Source organism: Sebastes umbrosus, chromosome 8 (genome assembly GCF_015220745.1).
Source record: "Sebastes umbrosus isolate fSebUmb1 chromosome 8, fSebUmb1.pri, whole genome shotgun sequence".
NCBI lineage: Eukaryota > Metazoa > Chordata > Actinopteri > Perciformes > Sebastidae > Sebastes > Sebastes umbrosus.
This window is the reverse complement of record NC_051276.1, coordinates 10,870,642-10,891,700: the sequence shown is the minus strand read 5'-3', so window position 1 is coordinate 10,891,700 and position 21,059 is coordinate 10,870,642. Positions and strand designations below refer to the sequence as shown.

The window sequence follows — 21,059 nt, the reverse complement described above, 5'->3', positions numbered from 1 at the left end:
GCTGAAATAATAGAAAGTTTAATTATCAAAAGAGTTGCAGGATAATATTTCTATTGAATAACTATTACTTAATTGACTCATCATTTCAGCTCTAGTGCAGTGTTACTGTGCTGCTGATGAGACCTCAGCATCACTACATCACATTTGGCACACAGGCTAAATCTTTATTCCCTGAAATCAAAGAGTGATATTAGATCTGGAGGGGAAAGTAATTTCTTTTCAGACTCAATTAACTTATATTATATGAAATCTACTGTATTGTCCTCTGACTGCAGCTGGATGGGTGTCCTGGGTGCCATTTAGGTCACACTTTTTTTTTTAAGGTTAGTAAATGGCTTATAGCACTCTATATTGTACTTGTTAATCATCTGTAACAGGTGCAATTTAATGAACGATTGACAATATGATATAATACAGTTGTATATGTCTTTATATTTTACATTAATAATAATGTATTTTTTTTATTTATATGTGATACAGTATTAATTCTAGTTATTTATGACAGGAGTTATGAAACTTTTTGAGGCCAGGTACCCCTTATAAGGGAGAACATTCTCCAAGGAGCCCCTCATAATCATAACATCTATTCAGCATATGCTTACTACCATTTGTACTCTTAGATGCCATTGGAAGTAGTTGTATTATAAACCTTTTCAACCTAAATATGCCACACCTGTTCCATAGTGATAAACACACTTAAATTTGAATCATGTTAAGATGAAATAAGATGATTCATTATTAGTCCCACAGCAGAGAAATTCGCAGTGTTATTGAATGTTAATACCACTTATACCTTTAAACCGAGGGTGACTTTATTCAACTATATTCAAAACGCAATTAGACTCAACTTGACAGCATTTATAGCCTATACGTTTCAAGTAAAGGCTTTCAGAAAATGAACAGTAGCAAGACTGGCATCCTCATAAATCCAGACATTTAAACTTACCAGCCTGAAGCTGACTGTCAGTAAGTGCTTCAACTTAAAAATAATGAACTTATTGCTGCGCGCCAAAATTACATCACAGTTTCTATTGGCCCAAAGCTAACGTGGGTGGGATTAATGGACACACTATGCTTCTTTTATTGGCGCAAATGGTCCCATCTGTAAATCCAGCAAGTGGATCTTGAGTTACTTTTTTTTGTCAAACTAAACCGGCTCAATATGTCTTCATGAGTTCTGGACACAAAAAAATCTGCATGTTAATAAATGATTCATAACACACTTAAAGGATTTGTTTATGTGTGTAATAATATATCATTTAGCTATGGTATACTGTTTTACCAATTATTCATTAACTGTTTACTCAGCAGTTACAGATGTCTCACAGGAGGAGCTATTGTTGACACAACACTTTGTCCTTATCTACTTACGACTACAATATAGTGTGTTTTAATCATTTTTTAATTGTTTATACACTGCTTACAAATTCTTAACTCTAAATGAACAGTACTGCTTTCAAGGATTAGTTATTTTAAAAAAAGTAATGTGTGTTTTCTGTAAGTTGCATGCACCCTGCTGAGTATCAGACATGGTAGTCATCTCCAAATTGCTGCATTGTATGTTACATTCTGGTTTGTTCGTGCTCGCCCTGCCTGCCTGCCCCGCCACCTTGACTCACCCATGATGCCTTGGGCTTAATGTGTCGCTATGACAATGAACCACATAGCCACCCATCTTGTGAAGCGTGCTATAGGCCTCATTGGGCCTTCTTCCTGAAAGTTGTTTTCCACTTTTAACGTCTGACAGTCTTTATCTCTGTATCTACTGTAAGTGGATTTGTGTCTGGGCTTTTGTTTGACAGACGACGAGAGCAGTTACAGCAGCGACGAGGTTTCCTGCAACTCTTTTATATTATGTGGTCTATTTCTCTGAGCAACCCTCTATATTATGTGGCATTATGAGAGCATGTGCTAAATTTAGCGTTGCTTTTCTTGATGTTTAATGATGTAACCAAGCCGTCTTCTCACAACACTCAATATGGGAAATGGTACTGTAGGCCTTATAATAATGCAATATAGGAAAAAAATGTCTGATCCTCTCCCTTGTTTTTTTTTCTCTTGAGCAATCTTTCTTTCTCAGACACACACATAGGGGACAATCTGAAATAGAGAGATTGGGTGGAGGTGGGGGTGAGGGTGGGGGCTCTGGAATAAGAAGAGAGAGAGAGGAGGAGAACATATTATATCATAAATGGAATACCAGCCTCCATTTTTAGAAAAAAAATTGCCTGTCTCCTTTTGGTGTTGACTTTGAGATGGATTTGATGGATAGACAGTGGGGGTTTGTTCAATACCCATTTGCTGTAAGACCTCGAACATGCCATGCACTGATAACCCCCCATCATCATCATCACCATCATCATCAGTGTGGCCTGTCAGAGCAAAAATAATGAGTTGCTCACTTGCTTTGTTTGCCCCAACAATGATTCATTCCTTATTGTATATGAAGACCTATGGTCCCAAGGGGAGCTGTGATTTTTTTGCCACAATAGGCCCTGATCTCTGCTTGGCTCATTACTTTACTTTTTTGTATTTATTTTCTAAACAAAAATGGACTCATATTTCTTAATGACAAACTTTGATTTGCTCAAAAATGATTCATTCCTTATTTCATATAAAGACCTATGGTCCCAAGTGGAGCTGTGATTTTTTTTCACAATAGGCCCTCTAGGATCTCTACTTGGCTCATTATTACTTTTTTATTTATTTTCTATAAACAAAAATAGACTCATATTTCTTAATGACAAACTTTGATTGCTTTTTATTTGTTTCAGTGCTACAAAGCTCATGGTGTATAGGACGGAAACCCCGCGCGTGTGTCTCATGATAAAAATGCATGGAATCAGCACATGACACGTGTTGCATGGCAATATAACGATGGGCTGCCGTCGCGCATAGGCTAGATACTGTAGCTACAACACTGAATAAACATGAGCTTGTACATTAAGAGCAAAAAAAGTTCCTGTCTCATTTCACCAGTGACCCCATTTTTTTTCTTTTTACACTGTCCTCCAACACACACACTGAAAAGAGTCCCTGAATAAAAGTCTGTATATTGTTTTCACCCATACAGTCAGTGAAACATTTCATACTGTCCCATCATTTACTCCACATTGAAGTTTTTCACTGTGTGTGTGTAAAAATCACGCTCTGTGGAATTTGCATCTGATGATCTTCTTGAAAGCACTTTGGAAGTCTTTGTTGAAGTAAGCATATATGATGGGGTTGAGGAGAGAGTTGGAGTAGCCCAACCAGTTTATCACTGCACCCAGCCAGTCGGGCATGTAGCAGCTCTCCGCACAGAAAGGCAGCACGAGTGCCACGATGAAAAAGGGCAGCCAGCAGAAGATGAAAGTGCCCATGATTATCCCCAAGGTTTTCACCGTTTTACGCTCCCTCTGCAGCGCGATCTTCCTCTTCGCACCTGAGTTCCTCTCATTCATGCTCTCATAGTAGCCCTGCGAGGAGGACTGAGGCGTGTTGGGCAGAGGCAGGTGCGTCTTTGAGTTGCTGATAACTTCTATGATCTCCAGCGACTCTCCTTCCTCTCTGTGCTTCACCGCGCCGTTTACGCACAGAGGAAGAGGAGAGCCAGGTTTGGACTCGTCGCTGCGCCTCCAGTCTTTTTTCTCCCCGTTGCTTTTCTTCTTGTGGAAGATGGCCGGAGACACACTCAAACACTTCTCGGACACTTTCACTTTCTCCGGTTTCTTCACCGTCTTCCGAATCCGAAACCGAGCAGCCTTGAATATCCTCCCGTACAGCACCAACATGAGGATGAGCGGGATGTAAAAAGCCCCAAACGTGGAGTAGATGGTGTAGCCCGGGTCCTGGCTGATGAGGCATGCGTCCGGGTCTGCCCTGTCTTCTGCGCTTCTCCAGCCTAACATAGGCGGAATAGAGACGGAAAACCCGATCAGCCAAGTGACGCTGATCAAGACCGCAGCTCGCCTCGGCGTGCGTTTATTTACATAGTCGATCGGGTCTGTTATGGCCCAGTATCTGTCCAAGGCGATTGCGCACAGATGCAGGATGGATGATGTGCAACACAGAACATCCAGAGAGATGAATAAGTCGCAAATCCCCTGCCCGAGTGTCCACTTGTTCAAAACTTGGTAGAGGGCCGCCATTGGCAGAACCAGCACCGATACCATGAGGTCTGTGACGGCCAGTGATCCAATCAGATAGTTGGCCACGTTCTGGAGAGATCTCTCCAGGGCGATGGCGGCCACGACGCACGCGTTGCCGAAGATGGAGCAGAGGATGAGGGCCGCCAAGAGCAGAGAGGTGATGATCTGGTAACTCAGCTTCACATCTGGTGGTGGAGACCCAGATGTGCCATTCTCACCATGAGCCCAGTCTCCAACCACATCAGGGTAACCACCACCGGTCGCGTTGCTCTCGTTGCTGCTGCTGCTGCTGCTTGTTGTTGGTATAAAATCCATAATGCAACTTTTCCCAGAGCAGCTGGACAAGATAAGCAGGACACAGTCAGCCCCTCAGACTGCTGCTGCCGCGGTGCGTTTTACCCGGGTCCATCGGAGTTACCGCGGTCGTGCCGTCGCTCCCTGCAGGACGCATGACGCAGACGTGTTTGTGAGTGTGTGTGTGTATGAAGGGTAAGGGGTTTTGTGTGTGTGTGTGTGTTGTAGTTGAGCGTTGACAGCTCGGGTGGTGCGCTCACCGGTATACTGAGAATCATCTGAGCTTGGTGACGCCGTGAATTCATTTATACCAGCAGCTTTGGGTATACGTCAGACCGGGTGTGGAGGTCGAACCTGGAGTTTTGTGCCTCTGCTCTCCTCGTTGTTGCTCCTGTTTTTCACTGCAGGCAGACGATGAGGGTGCATGAGAGCTCTCCTCTCCTTTATTTTACTCTACTTTGGACGCACTGAATTGTAACATTTTGTGGATTTTTTTTTTTAAGTTTACATCTGAAAGTAGGTAGGTGTCAGTCAGGACTAACACTTATTAGCCTTATACTGATTTATTACAACAAATAGCAAGACAGCACAGAAAAGGTAAAATCTATTTGCGGGATAATCGAGGTGGACTGAGAAAAGATCTTTATCACTTCTGTTTTAAATATTCTTTATTAAGAAGCATGTGCATGTCAGTGATACAGACTTCTGTGGGGTGTGTATCATGCCTCATTTTTTTTATATATATATAAACAAAAACAGACAATACTAGGAACTAAGGGCAAACAAAAATGGAGACAAGCAAATACAAAAAAAATAAGTAGTATCTTTATCACTTCTAATGAACTTTTCGTTTTTAGGCCAACTCAATTTGAAATAGGCATTTTTTTTTGATAAGTGAAAAAAAGACCTTAAAGAGAAAAAACAAGTGCAGTCAGACTGTAAACTGTTTTAAGGGGCGCAATAATCCATTTGGAGATGGATGGAGAGAAAAGGTAACATGCCCATGCAGAGTGGTTGGGAGCGAGAGGTGGTTTCAGGACCAGGGACAGCGCCACGGCAGGCCAGAGAGGACAGCTGCTGCCATCTGCTGTCCACAGAGGGGACTGCATCACATAATGGACACTTCTATCAGTAGTTTGAGTTTAAGGGCAAAGTAAGATACTGTAGGGAGGAAGGATGAGGAAACAGGAAAGGGTTGAGCTGCCAAGGGAGGTGGTGATATGGTTGAAACGATGAGAAGTGTGACAGAGAGAGAGAGAGAGTCAGCAGTGAGACTGTAATAAAAACAGTTAGATGGAAGGAGGGAGGGGTGTTTGGAGGATAATTTAATCCAGAATAAAAAATTTGGAAGTGAACATTTGAAGAAAATAGAACAGAAACATTTTCTTCCTGGTACTGGTGACTCGATTGACTACAAGTCATTATAGTTACAATAATAGGTTTTGTGTCGATAAATTCTAACAGTATAGACTGTATATAAAGATGGACAATGTGACACTATTAAAGCTGCAGTGCGTAGAATTGGAGCAAATATGATTTTTAAAAAAGTTATTTTTATAAAACGGTCACTATATCCTGACAGTATAGTGCATGAGACCGGTAATCGGGGAAAAAAATGATGTGCCTCTGTGTCCTCCCCCGGTCGTCCGGTGCTCCTAATGGTATCTACAAAGAGAAAACAACAATTAGAGCCGAGCTGGAACCTTGCCATCTATGAGCAGTTTTCAATCAAAAGTTTGTGACCCGGCAGCCATGTTGAGATCAGTTGAGGAAATACCAAGCACCGCCCACCAGCCGGAGCAAACTTTCTAATTTTACAGCTAAACAGTACACTACAAAATCATTCAGAAAACATTTGAGGAGAGAAATAGGCATTACAGTAACAGAATATTAATTCATATTTGATCAGCGCTCCCTAGTTTGACCGTTTGATCAGAGTTTGTGAGTGATTGACAGCTGCCTCCGTTGAATGAACAGCCAATAGGAACGCTCTCTCTCTGAAATGACCTGTGATTGGCTGAAGTCTACCGTTATGGGCTAGATTTTTTAAAGCCTGAAAACAGAGCCATGAGGAGGTGCACAGGTCTAATTTTCTCTCAGAACACTTGAATTACAATATGCTGAAAGGTTATTATGGAATTTTTGCCCAGTGATGCCAAAAACATTCTACCTACTGCAGGTTTAACTCCCACTACAGCTACAAAAGTGAAGTCAACGCTGCCCTGATGTACTTTTCCACGCACACATTGATCTTGACTGACCCAGCTGCTGCGTTGAGTCTCAAAATGAACATGAATACGTTGCCAGCTTAAGCCTTTTAGTCTTGTTTTTTAACACCAAAATAACATTTTCTCTAGAAGTTTAGTCACAGTCACACATGGGTGTGTTTTATCAGAGGGCAGAAGTTTGAAGATTTTGCCTGAGTGTGCAATTTTGGCTAACTAATGCCTGCTGCAAGCTGCACTTAATATTCAATGTGGATTCACTCATTAAATAAGCTCATGAAATACAAGTACACAGCTCAGCCCTATACTTCTTCTGTCTGTATGACACTCCCTGTGTGTGTGGGCGTAATTGACTTACAACAGACATTGGGTTTTGTAATCTGGTTTTTCGGTAAGAAAGTCATGTTCCTTTTAACCCTTATCATGTAAGTGTCCAACAAACTAATAGAACCACCAATAATCAAATATTGATTTAGAGAAGCAAATTGGTAAAACAATGTAAAAACACAGCATAATGTATTGACTTTTTTTTAAATTAGAAAAAAGGGAGAAATGAGGGAGAGAGGGTGAGAAGGGATAAGAGGGGGGAGAAAAGGGGGCGTATAATAATAATAATAATAATAACAATAACAAGTCATTTGTTAAGTTGGAGAGCCATGTAACAACATCATCTGTTGTTTGCTTCTCAGATGTCACTCCCCCTCTTTCATCTCCACGTTTCCTGTCCCTCTCTGTGTAATTAAAAATATGTATTTGGTCATGTTATGTCTTTCCTAAAGAGGGTACTAAATAAATACAAACTTTATTGATCAAGACTGCAGGGAAGGAGTTAAAAAGGTGAGATATTTGTGATTATATTGGAGGAGAGAAGTATAGATAATAGGTTACAAATTATTAGGAAAAAAAAAAATTAGACATTATTTTCCAGTAACATCTGGAATGTTCCAAAGCTTAATTGCCCAAGAGCCAAAGGCATGAACTTTACTCCTCAGCCTAATTATGCCTTGGAATGGGCTATCATACAATTCACTGTGATTAGTTTCTTGGAATTTTTAAATATTAGTTATATAAATAAGGCTGAAAATTCACATTTTATCAAAAGACCAAGACCTAAAACATGATGCAAAGTACCCACTCCTGCCATTCTCCTCAATAAGACATACAATAACAGTTGCATGATGTCTTATAACAAAATGTATGCTGTGATATGGAACTTTAAATCATTGTTTTGTTATTCAACTTCAACAAAAAAAATAGCATTTCATCTACATCACTTTCAGTCCACTAAAAATATACTCAGTAATTATAACGATGTCTTTAAACACTTCCCTTAAGCTAAGCAAAACTAACCCATAATACTGTTTTTCCTTTGATGAAGAATCTCCTGTTCCTTCTCATTTCCTCTCTTTGGAAATGATAAAGCAGTCTGTCGGAACAAAGCGCCATTAAACAAGTTATCCTGACATTTTTCATCCTGACATTTTTCATGCAAGTACACTGGTAGTCTTTCAAAACGACGCACCAGCAGAAACCAAAAAATCAGACATCAAATATAGGAAAAGTCTGAGGATTTTTTTCATGATAACACACGCACTGACTCTGTGCTCTGTTTGTGAAACCGAGAGTGAAAAAAAGCTGACACCATGGTAGTGGACGTGAGAAAAAAAGGTGGCTCTGGTTTTTTCACCTTATTTTTGTGTATTCAGTGGTTGCATAGCACTGTGTTTTCTATAGGTCACACAGGACAATAGTGAGGCCATGAACAGTGCACCTATTGTAATGGGGCTCACCAGGGGGACTTTGTCTTTGTCAACAGTGTGGAATGTCCCAGTGGGCCAGGATAGGATAGGCCAGGCCAGAGGGCTGCACTGCTCACCTCCTCTACACTGGAACAGTCCCTCTAGCTCTTAGAAAAAGAGCTTGGATCTGTACATCCAGAAGGAGTGGGAGGCAGACAGAAGACTTGGGGAAGATGACAGGGGAAAGGCCAGGCTAAGCTGGTTGAAGTTGCGTCAAATGCGCTCTGCTGGTGACTTCGAGTCTCGAAAGCGCCGTCATGAGCTCCCATTTGGGACCCTCTGGTGTAAATGGCTCAAGCAGAGTTGGAGGTCGTGGAAGTGAGGATGGCGGTGAAGAAAACAGCGACAACGAGACTTACACCCCGTGCTTAAAAGCAGTGAGGCCCAGGTTGAGGAGTGCAGATCCAGCTGGTGAGGGAAGGTCGAGCGGTGTGGAGCAGCTGGTGAGACCTGCACTGCCGGGGAGGAAAGCACACAGAAAGACCTGCAGCAAGGACAACAGAGGAAGATGGAGAGATGGAAACCAAGACAGGGATGAGGAGAGACAAAATGTTGAACATGTAGGAGGCCGGGAAAGAGGAAAACAAAGGCAAAGAAAGACTGAAAGAACTGAGACACGTGGAGATGGAGCCCGGGACAGACAGGGAACAGGAAGCACTGAAAGTTTGTCCAGCAGCAATTCTGACATCCACTTTAACAGCACTTTGGAAGTTGGAGAAGGATCAAACAACTTGCAGAGAGGATACATTAGACCTCCCAGTATTGGCTGCACCCGGACCATCACCACCAATTTAAACCCCCAATCCCCTCGGCCAGCATTGAAGTCCACGTCTTCTGCTCTCCCTCAGCCTCCCATCCAAACCAGATCCACACGTCTTTCCCCTCAGAGACTTTTATCCAGGACAACGACGGCAGGAGACCTGCACCGCTACCCGTTTAGTTCATACAGAGAGCCAGATCCGTTCTGGGCGGAGGTGAGAACGGGGGCAGCAGCCGGACGATCGTCACAAAACCATCAGACACACATCCCATCTCTCACCAGCTCAGAGCTAGGAGAAGAAGAGGAGGAGGAAGAAGAAGTGGAGGACGACGTGGAAGATGGCGAGGAAGGAGGCAGTGGTGTGATGGAGGTGATCGGTCAAACCGTGACCTCAGCAGCGGTGCCGCCTTGTGTTCCTTTTGGGGAGAGGAGGATGAGTAAACGAGAGAAGAACAGGATTAAGTGTCTGAGGAGGAGGCAGAGGAGGAGGGAGAGGTGGAGACAAAGTCAACTGCAGGAAAGCAGACAGGTGAATGACACAATTAACTGAGCCTTCAATATGACAATGGGCACTGGATTCACTGTTCTTTTACCAGGTGTTTTGCCGGTGATTTTAGGATTAAGATCAGGCAACTACCTCATATCTTTATGTGCTACAAGAAGAACCAAAGAGCTGGTGATTCAATTATTGATTTATTTATTTTTATTTTTCCCAATTAATGCTATGTTAAACCTGCAGTAGGCAGAATGTTTTTGGCATCATTGGGCAAAAATGCCATAATAACCTTTAAGCATATTGTAATTTAAGTGTTCTGATAGAAAACTAGACTTCTGCACCTCCTCATGAAAAAATCTAGCCCCGTGACGGGAGACTTTGACCAATCACAGGTCATTTTAGAGAGAGAGAGAGCGTTCCTATTGGCTGTTCATTCAACGGAGGCAGCTGTCAATAACTCGAAAACTCCGATCAAACGGTCAAACTAGGCAGCGCTGATCAAATATGAATCAATATTCTGTTACTGTAATGCCTATTTCTCACCTCAAATGTTTTCAGAAAGATCTTGTAGTGTACTGTTTAGCTGTAAAATGAGAAAGTTTGCTCCGGCTGGTGGGCGGTGCTTAGCATTTCCTCAACTGATCTCAACATGGCTGCAGGGTCACAAACTTTCTCATTTTACAGCTAAACAGTACACTACAAGATGTTTCTGAAAACATTTGAGGCAAGAAATAGTAACTGAATATTGAATCATATTTGATCAGCGCTGCCTAGTTTGACTGTTTGATCGGAGTTCGCGAGTGATTGACAGCTGCTCATAGACGGCAGGCTCCAGCTCGGCTCTGATTGGTTGTTTTCCTCCGGTCTGTGACATCTTGCAGATGCCATTAGGAGCACCGGAGGACACAGAGGCACATGATTTTTTTAAGATTATCTGTCTCATGCACTTACTGTCAGGATATAGTGACCGTTTTATAAAAATAACTTTTTTTAATCATATTTGTATATGTATATCCAATTCTTCCGCCTGCATCTTTAATACAATGCCAATAATTTATTAAAGCAATGTGCTTTTTTATGTGACAAACTTTTTTATCATTTACCAAATCAAACATTGCTGTCTTCATGTGCAGTCTTTTTCCGTTTGCATCAGCAGAATACTTGAGCAACTTTAGGATACTCTTAAGTTGCTCAAGTCTCAAGGAACTCCAGCTTTAAATGACCTAACTGATCCACTTAAAGGTCTATTTACATTTTAGGATAGAAGGCTAATGGAGAGTTTGTGTGTTTGTGTATGTGTGGCACAATACAACAGGCACACAAATCAGACTTAAATATTGCTTGTTGGGTCCACTTTAAACTATTTATTTATGGCACTTTATGTGACTGTGTGAGGCCACACGTGTATTTGTGTGTGTGTTCATGTGTGTGTCTGACTGTCGACAGCCCTATCAGCACACAGCTCATCTCAATAGCCATTGTCTGTGTGGTTTAAAGTGGGGTTACATCTGAATTAGTTGCATGATGAGGCTTGGATGGAGAGCCCTTCAAAAACAACCAGACAAAAGAGCAGATTCTGTTTTGATTGGCTGCTGCAGATCTGCAGTCACGTTGGTGGATTGAAATTATTCTGACTGCTGAATTAGACAAAGATGAATAGAATTAGTTGCTTTGAAACATAGAATATCCATTTCCCAATTCGATGCCCCCTTGCTGATTATATTGTTTTTCGTTCCTCTCTCCCTCACATTGGAGTTGGCGTGTTAATATATGCATGATGTAGATACATAATACACATACTATCTGGCCCTAGCAGATACAACTGTCTCCATTATAATCTGGTGGATTATTTCTGTGGGAGAGAACAGATGGCATGTGCCACCATGAGGAAAATGCATGAAGTGTTTTTAAATCTTTCTCAATTTGCCCCCACAGTTATCACGTGTAATTTAAGGGTCAAGTGTTTAAATGTGACAAACTTCTTGCCGAGTCAGTTAGATGAGAAGATTGATACCACAGTGAGTTTGGGTCTTCTCTCCTAACTCTCAGAGAAAAAGCAAGTAAGCTGGTTTGTCCAACTATTATTTATTCAGAGGAAATTGAATGAGCTTGCTTGGTCATTTATCATCATCAAAGCTTATTGAGTATGCATGCTCTTTTCCCAGCTTTGTCCAACTTTGCACCCGCACAGTTACACTCGTTCTCTCTTGGGAGCTGCTCACTACAAGCACAGCATTTCTGCTATTAGCCAGAGCCCTTGGGAGTTTAGGATACTTTCTCAAGGGCAGCTCAACAATAGTTTTTCTCATTCACCCTCTCATATTATTATTATTTTTTTAACCCTTTGGTCACAAAGCCTGGTTTATATTCTGGATACATATTTCACAATTTGCATGTCCAAGTATAATGCTTTATTTATTCCCCTCTTTGGAGATTACATACCTGCATATCGTCATTGTTATTGGAGATGGTTGTTTTAACCCCCCTGATAGAAACTCATGTAACTATTTCTGAGTACAATTTCCTGCTGTACTTTTTGCATGCAGTATATACAGTAGGCCAAAGGTCAGAGTGGTCATTATTGTCATCCAGTTTCCCACAGGAAGTGGCTTCATCCGGTGTGATGGAGAGGTAATTAGGGCTGAATTGTTCAGGTACTTTCTCCAGCTGCTGCACAGAAGCTGAAATGACATGGTGCAGTAGATCTGTTAGTCAAATTAAGCTAATAGAAGTGGTAAAAAGAAGAAGTTTACTCCATGTCTACTACGATATTCTGATTTACTTTTACTTCCCTATGATACAGAATGGCATTTATCTATGTACACATTTACCAATGCAACCGAGACAAAGGTGCCATGTTAAAGCACATGTTGCCAAGGGAGAGCGTCAGTGGCCCATGATTACTTGGGAGCTGTGCTCTCTGTGTTAATGACACACCTTGGGAGGCAGGACTGGTGCGACACGGCGGTCCCTGGAGCTCCCCCTGGGTGAGAAAGTAGTAATTACTCTGGAAGCACCCCCTGTGCTTTTTCAAGACTGAGGCTTCAGACACCAATCCTCTGGGTCTGCCGACACAGGTCGGAGGAGGAGATGGGGGACTTGAGGGGGCCCCAGGATACTGTTCTCAAAACAAGTTTTTAGTACTTCCTCTCATATGAGTTGGAATCTGGAAATGCTGAGTGTGGATTTAATTGCAGAGGCACTTGGGAGGGAGGGCAGGTTGACTGCTGAGGAGATGAGATGGATTAGAGCAGATGTATTGTGCTGTATGATAAAAATAAATAAAGGGATTCAAACTCGATTAAAAAAGGTAAACAGAGGCCAACTGCAGCGTAAACAAAACGTTTTATCTTACAGACTTGTGTATGCATGAGTCACACTGTGCCTAATGGTAAAAGTCTACCTGAAGATGCAACACCTCTCTGTTTTCTGTAAAGTGAATGAAGTTTGAATTAGGGCCAGCGTCGGGGTCAAATTGCTCTCTTTCGCAAACAATGTTTATGCTTTAGAGTAAGAAGTGTGAAAATGTAGGTAGGTAGACGTTTGGCTCTGCTAAGCTCACACCTGACACCCTCATGTCCTCACACATATTATTATGCTGTGCAGGTGGGAGTCAAAGACATTTACACTCAATCAAATACAGTGTATTAAAGAGGAGAGTATTTTAAACAGAATCTCAAGAGGACCGCAAAAGAGGACATTCGCACTTACATTCATCGGCAGCTGGCGCGATGACATCTTGTAGTGATAATGTATGTTCAAAACCTCATATGTGGGGGGTCAGGTTTCTCCTTTATTCTTTTACTTGACACTTAATCCGTCTGTCTGAGAAGCTCATTCCATGTAGACGAAACCCTGTAGAAATGGGTTTGCTCTTTTTCATTTTAAAGCGTCAGTAGGCAACACTTTTTTGGCATCATTGGGCAAAAATAACATAATAACCTTTCAGCATATTTTAATTCAAGTGTTCTGATAGAAAACTAGACTTTTGCACCTCCTCATGGCTCTGTTTTCAGGCTTTAAAAAATCTAGCCCGTGATGGAAGACTTTGACCAATCTCAGGTAATTTCATTGAGAGAGCGTTCCTATTGGCTGTGCTCCAGCTGGTGGGCGGTGCTTGGTATTTCCTCAAGAGATCTCAACATGTCTGCCAGGTCACAAACGTTTTCATTTTACAGCTAAACAGTACACTACAAGATGTTTCTGAAAACATTTGAGGCGAGAAATAGGCATTACACTAACAGAATACTGATTCATATTTGATCAGCGCTGCCTAGCTTGATCGTTTGATCGGACTTCGCGAGTGATTGACAGCCGGCTCTCATAGACGGCAGCTGGACAGCAGACTCCAGATCAGCTCTGACTGGTTGTTTTCCTCCGGTCTGTGAAATCTTGCAGATGCCATTATAGGAGCACCAGAGGACACAGAGGCACATGATTTTTTTCAGATTACCTGTCTCATGCACTACTGTCAGGATATAGTGATCTTTTTATAAAAATATGTTTTTTTAATCATATTTGCTCCACTGAAGCTTTAAATAATATCAGAAATGTCTTTTTTTGGCGCTAATCCAATTCAATTCGTATTCCAAAACTCACAAAAAGCAACCCGTACATGAACTTTGTACTGTATACAAGAGGCGTGCAGATGTTTGCATGTATACACACATCAATATTTATGCATGAGGAGGAGGTCTACAAGAAAAAGATACGCATGGGTGCCGATACATCTATCAACATCATCTATCTAGTTTTTTCTCCTTCTGCCCCAGAGCTCAACAGGGAACCCATCCAGCAGCAGTAGCGAGGATGACGAGGACGTGAGCGCCGGTGACAGAGAAGGTTACATCTGTGCGGTGTGCTTGGATGTATACTTCAGCCCTTACATGTGTCACCCATGCAACCACGTCTTCTGTGAACCCTGTCTGAGGACGCTGGCTAAGAGCAGCCCCACCAGCACACCCTGCCCCCTCTGCAGAACAATCATCACTCATGTCTTCTTCCAGAAGGGTGAGCTAATGGGCAGAAAGCACTTGGCTGCTGTACAAATCACATGATTTGAAATGCTTATCACCTCTACTTATGACTCTACTCAGCATACTAGATTGAACAATGTGAGATGGATAAAAAATACAGTTTAAAATATGCCAGTGAAATATTAAATAGTTTAGAATAAAATAACCTTCGACAGTATAATGTAACAGTACACATGCACACATGTGTGTTTGCAGCTAAATGTATATTCTTATGTCTATTGACTGTTGTACTGATGACATCGAATCTGCAGATTGTTCAGAGGGCCCAGCTGCAGACGTCCCATAGGGAGCAGAGTAGACCTTTAGTTCAGCTCTGACCAGATGAGTCACCCGCACGGACAAGACAAAATCAAACATGATCCGGACACTTTTATTCAGTGCTTTCTGATGGAAATAAGAAGCAGTATTCCTTATGGGTGGAAAATGCATTGACAAAAACAGATGTTTTTAAGCAAGGGTGGCACCAGTTGAAAATGAAACCCTAATCTTATATGTCTTTACATAACAATGTTACGTAATACACCGTAATACAATCATTTTTCAAGTATCCTGTATAGTGACACACTTATTTTATGTAGCCTTGTGATCACTGCACGCTGATTACATGGGACGTAGTCTGATTTGGACAAATCTATGAATAAGTAATGAAGTTCTGTGATTCACTTTGGCCTACTTCTAGATGTATGTAGGAGAAAGTGAGCAGCAGGGATGCTGCTGTGGCCATAAAAAGACAGAGTGGCCGCGGTTATGAGCACTGCAGACACACTAAGGGCTCTTGTGAGTGATTAGATGACAAGGATTGTAGATTAGATTCTTGTGTTGATTACCAAACCCAAGGTGACACAGAAACAGAACAAGGAGAAAATGAGGGAGTCTGGCGATGCTGCATCTGCTTGCTTTTTTAAATATATTGAATAAATCAAATGTAATCCATCCAGGCTATCACAGAGTGGAGGTGTGAATAAGATGTCGGTGTTTTATAATATTTTTGTTTTGTTCATTTGTCTTTCTTACAGAGCTAAACCAAACAGCAAGAACATTCTTCCCAAAGGAATACCTTTCCCGGAAACAGAACTTCCAGAAAGCAAGTTGTGCAAAGTGGCCTCTCCCAAGCTGCCGAAAACTCTTCCGTATCTTTGGAGGCAAGTTTTTAATTAACTATGCATGTTCAGGATCAATTCATCATTCACCAGCAGCAGTAGGACACGTTTGCAACTTTTCTCTTTGTAGGCAAGATTGTAAGTCTTGACAAGACTTGTGACAGAGTAACAAGTATACCTGCTCTGTATTTACCCTAAAAGTGCATCAAGGCTTCAGGGGTATATTGAACACAATGCTTCAACTTCATATAATACAGAATGCAAATTTAAGTGGCTGCCTTTCCCACGCACACATGCAATTTCTTATTATACACAAAATTCTTGGCGAATATCTTGAGGGGAAGCAGTGTTGCACCATTCCCCAAAATTAGTTTTTTAACCTATGTACAACAACTGGTATTGTATCATTAATTGACTAAGGGGGTTATTTCACAACAATGACCCGCTAGCTGTACATTATACTGCTTATTACCTGGCTACTTACTTAGAAATCAATAATTTCACACAAAAATGGTCCTCCAGAGTCCGACGACATCAGAACTGCGTCCATAGCAACGGTCTGTTATACATAGCAACGGTCTGCTATAAAGAAATAACAGACCATAGAACACTGTATTGACCAATCAGAATTGTGTATTCATCAAAGCCGTATATGGATAGACAGTGGAATAGTTGATAATGCTGCAGGTGTTGATTGAAACATTTTGTTTAGCATTTTCTAAGATACTCAGGTTATGAGTCCCAGCTGAAAACACTGATAAATGTTTGACTATCCATAAACCAAACTCTTTTCTAAGTATTTTTAAAAAGTCACAGTAATATTTTCTGTAAATGTTATCTCCCTACTTTATGGTCTAAATGTTGTTTCACAACCTTCTGTGTAATTCTGATGGAGAAGACGCTCTTTACGCTTGCTTTATTTCGTTTTTGTCTGAAGACAGTCAGATTTTAAGATATATAGTGTAAAGAAAATCAGTCACCCTTAAAAACCCTTAAAAATGTCCCAGAAATATTACAGAGGACATGGACTTGGTGTCTTCAATTATAGCTACATTCCTGACATTTTGATTGTTTTTTTCCAGCATGACAAGTCAATTTTCATAGATTTTTGGGTGCTGTGTCACTAACATGAAAACCCCCAGATGAGATACCTAATTTGTCACCCAAACCAGGTTTCCAGAGGCCGTCCAGTCCCATTGCTAGACGCCAGTTCCCCCATGGAGGAGGCTACCGTCTGGACGCTCTGGACTTTGAGGATGACTCTCGAGGCTGGCACTTTGACATGGACATGGTCATCATCTACATCTACTCGGTCAACTGGGTTATTGGCTTTTTCATATTCTGCTTCCTTTGCTACCTCTTCTTCCCTTCCTTTTGACAGTCCTGGCAACAATGTTGGAGCAACACTGAATGATGAGGGTAAAGTAAGGAATGAAAGATGAAGCAGAGGGCAGGAAAGTACATATATATAGGGGGTGTCACAGTATAACCTACCTACTGAGCTGTAGGGTTTAATGAGAAGACAATGAGGGAATTTCAAGCAGGTGGGATGCCGCGGTGGCGGGAAAACGACAGTGCGCCAGCTTGTTGTCTCTCATTAATAAATGATTGAAATGGTGTAGGGGGATGTTTGGGAACCCTCTGTTCTCTGTCTCCACATGTTGCACATGTAATGTGGGTTGCACAACATGTCCTGTTCCTGTAAGCAGGGGTGTTAATACATGTATAACATCTCCTAGGTTGTAGTGTTTTGCTTTCAGCATAATTACAAACGGTCTATTAAAGGAACAGTGTGTAGCATTTATGGGGAGCTATTTGCAAAAATGGAATATAATATTAATAAGTAGGGTTTTCATTAGTGTACAATCACCTGAAAATAAGAATCGTTGCGTTTCTGTTACCTTATAATGAGCCGTTTATATCTACATACAAAGCGGGTCCTCTTCACGCAGCCAGCCGCCATGTTTCTATGGTAGCCCAGGATGGACAAACCAAACACTGGCTCTAGATAGGGCCATTTGTGTTTATGCCTTGGCCACCGTAGTTTACAGGTTTAGCTCACGGGAGAAGTTTAAGTTGGTTGCAATCTGCAACCTCACTGCTAGATGCTGCCAGATCCTACACACTGCACCTTTAATGCTTAAAGTTTTGATTAGCAGCACAGTCAACTGGATTACTCCTAGTCTGATTATTTTCAATAACATATTAAGTACTACAAACTTTATTGAGTAACAATTTAGGTGGAAAATTCCAATTTTCTTTTCTTCAATTGCAACCCAAAGGATTTCCTCATTTCGAGATATACAGTCATGATAAAACATACCGTAATGCTTTAAAGGAACAGTGTGTAACATCCGGTAGCAACGGTGAGGTTGCAGATTGCAACACAAATGAGCAACGTTCAAAGAAAACTCAGCAATTCTTATTTTGAGGCGATTATACACGAAAGAAAACATACTTATTAATATTGTATTCCATTTTATGCCAATAGATCCCTCTAAATGCTACACACTGTTCCTTTAAAATACGACAAAACAACTGTGTATTCCTAAAATACCGCTCCTCTGGTAATGAAGTAGAGATTTTGAAGACTTCTTTAGCGCTTGTTTATACTTTTGCCCCCAAACCCGGAACACATTTCACTACTACCACGGGTATTTCAAATTCCCATGATAATGCTGTAATGTAAATCATAGTTTAATAATAATACTGATAATAATAACTGAAACACAATAAAACAAACAAAAAAGACTATAACATGAGTGAGCACTTTTGGGGTGGATTTTCATGTTTATGCATCCTCGGAAAACTTCAGTAAATGAAACATTTGCTCTTTGGTATGGGTTGAGACCATGTGTTTATGGTTTTATGAACCTCTGTATTCCAATTTACCACCATACACCATATATTTGCAACTAAAACCTTTTTAATTAGCACTTGTGTTATGTCTTGCTAGATGTTTTTAATTTGCTGTTTTTCAATGAGAAGGAACTTTGTGGTTTTTATTGTTCTTAAGCACCCCCTGGAGGGAATAATGTTGGAATAAGTCACTGTATTTTATAGCAAATAAAGTTTACACAGAAACACACACATACAGGTATGGAGAGGTGGCTTTGAAATGAATTTGTACATTTTAAGTGATTTCCAATTTGGTAATGAAATCATGTGCTAGAGCCAAATAAATTACTTTATTCCTGATACATTTTTGTTTTTTAAATTTGGATACCATATAGTCTTTTATTAAGCTTTTCCAAACGGCTTCACCTTCATTTTCCGCTTGCATTTGTGTAAAGTGTGTGGTGGGCTTTGCTCAATGCACATATTGTCCTCAGTTTGGTAAAACTTCACAATAACAATCAAGTGGTTTGGTGTGTTGCCTGTTTAGGGCCTTAGTGGAATGACCTCTGGCTATACGAAAACTGTCACTTGGGACAGAAAGTGTCACCTCTGTGGTAAGTATCTAGTATGGCAGGAAGTAAAGCAGTCCCAAATGGATATATTCTCGGGTTTATGGAATACACAGGCTCTGGTTATTCCTGGATAGAGACTGGACTCTGTCCTTGGCCGGAATTGCAAGCGGAAATGTTTGGGGAGGCCGTGGAGAAAGACTTCCTGTCGGCAACTCAGGAAGGCATTAGCATTTAAAACTGATTAACTACTGGCCAAGTTTTAATGTGTTTAATTGTGAAAATGATATGCACATTTCGGAGTAAAAGCCATTTAAGTTTGCTTATCCTTTCTAAGAAACAAGGAGATTGGTTTGAGTGTCATCTCATATAAGAGATCCAAACCAAAATCAAACACAAGATCACTGCATGATATTTTTCTTTACATTTAAATGGACATAAAATGACATTGTAAGTTTCCCATGTCACTCAGCACTGTATGTGTGCGTCTTTGTGTTTGTGTGAGTGCAGCTGTGTGCGTCTGTGGGTGTATGCCACTTACATAGATGGGTTTTGAAAGTCTTCTTCTGCATTCACAATTAAATAGTAATGCAGGTTTAGAAAGAGCACTCACCATACACTGAAATGGACTCTTAATTTATTCAGAATATCTACCACATACTTTCCTCTTTGTGGTTGTGAAAAGCCACTGCGGAAAGCTGACAATGGATTCAAGCACATTTATAGTAGCAAACAGAAAATAGGAATGTTGAAAGACTATATTTTTTGTGGTGTAACCATAGACAACAAACTGGCACATTTATTGATAAATTATACATTTTTATATTCATATTTACTGTATGTATTTTTTTCTTCGATGCCACCGTGCCCCATTTGTGTGTGTGCATGAAAGCAACTTACTTCCAATTTACATAATACTTTTTTGTGGTTATGTATTTGTCTGACCTATCATATTTTACATGACATGGATTGCAAGTAAGATTACCATTAGTAAGGAAAATAAAAATAGTAAAGGGAGACCGGGGATGATGGTAACACCTTTTGTTCAGACTCAGTAAATCAGTGGTTGTTTGTGCTAGATCTCTCAAACGTTGATACACGGTACCCATATTTGTCTACTACAAAATAAAACACTCTCGGACGTCTACTACACAATCACACATTATTTGAGTTAATGCCAAATGCAAAGAGTCTCGTTGTTACAACACTACTGGGTGAGTTTTAACACTTGCTGAGGATAACAATAACAGGTAATTTGTTGAAATAAGATCCACGCTATCCAATTTATACAATAACTCTATTGAAGAATAAAGAATAAACTGTTTTGAATAAAGTGAACAATTTAAAGTGACAAAAAAAACATATTTCTTATAGATTTTATAAATTTACACTTTTAGCACAAAAACAATTGATGCCTTTGTTTGTGCGAGTGTGTGTGTGTGTGTGTGTGTAAGGACTGTATTCCTGAATGTGCTTGTGTCACATAGGACTAATGGTTCAATCAAATGTAGATGGCTGCCAATAGGTTGCAGGCTCTGTGGGCCCAGAACTGACTTTTTAATAAACTATCCAAACCCCTAGCAGCCATTAGCTAACTGTTGTAGCATGTGGGTTTGAAGTTAGCTTGAACGAAAAGCATCAAATTACACTAGAGAAACGGCTACTTTAGGTTATGTAAGCCAAACTATTGTATGCACGATACAATGAACGCTATAGGGAAAAAAATAAATAAAAATAAAAATAATCTTGATAAAATTGTTATACTTTCTTACCTGAAAACTATTTGTTTTTGGTCGTAAAATCCATAATGTT

The 21,059-nt window shown here is 40.7% G+C and overlaps 2 protein-coding genes across 2 annotated transcripts; one reads left to right on the top strand and one right to left on the bottom strand.

Moving 5' to 3' along the window:
- Positions 1–2,733: 2,733 nt before the first annotated feature.
- htr1aa (5-hydroxytryptamine (serotonin) receptor 1A a) lies at positions 2,734–4,706 on the bottom strand. The gene has a single exon (XM_037776841.1). The coding sequence runs from the start codon at positions 4,443–4,445 to the stop codon at positions 3,144–3,146; it is 1,302 nt and encodes a 433-aa protein (XP_037632769.1). The 5' UTR covers positions 4,446–4,706; the 3' UTR covers positions 2,734–3,143.
- Positions 4,707–8,590: 3,884 nt separating this feature from the next.
- Positions 8,591–17,733, top strand: si:dkey-250l23.4. Its single transcript, XM_037778510.1, has 4 exons — positions 8,591–9,737; positions 14,477–14,714; positions 15,757–15,882; positions 17,013–17,733. Exons 1-4 carry the CDS (start codon positions 8,706–8,708, stop codon positions 17,216–17,218), a joined length of 1,602 nt encoding a protein of 533 aa, XP_037634438.1. The 5' UTR covers positions 8,591–8,705; the 3' UTR covers positions 17,219–17,733.
- The last annotated feature ends 3,326 nt before the right edge of the window (positions 17,734–21,059 follow it).

Excerpts from the sequence above, each read along its gene's own strand:
- htr1aa (XM_037776841.1), bottom strand. The coding sequence starts at position 4,445 with ATGGATTTTATACCAACAACAAGCAGCAGCAGCAGCAGCAACGAGAGC.
- si:dkey-250l23.4 (XM_037778510.1), top strand. The coding sequence starts at position 8,706 with ATGAGCTCCCATTTGGGACCCTCTGGTGTAAATGGCTCAAGCAGAGTT. Across the intron at positions 9,738-14,476 it reads AACTGCAGGAAAGCAGACAG|AGCTCAACAGGGAACCCATC; the intron begins GTGAATGACACA and ends CTTCTGCCCCAG. Across the intron at positions 15,883-17,012 it reads ACTCTTCCGTATCTTTGGAG|GTTTCCAGAGGCCGTCCAGT; the intron begins GCAAGTTTTTAA and ends CACCCAAACCAG.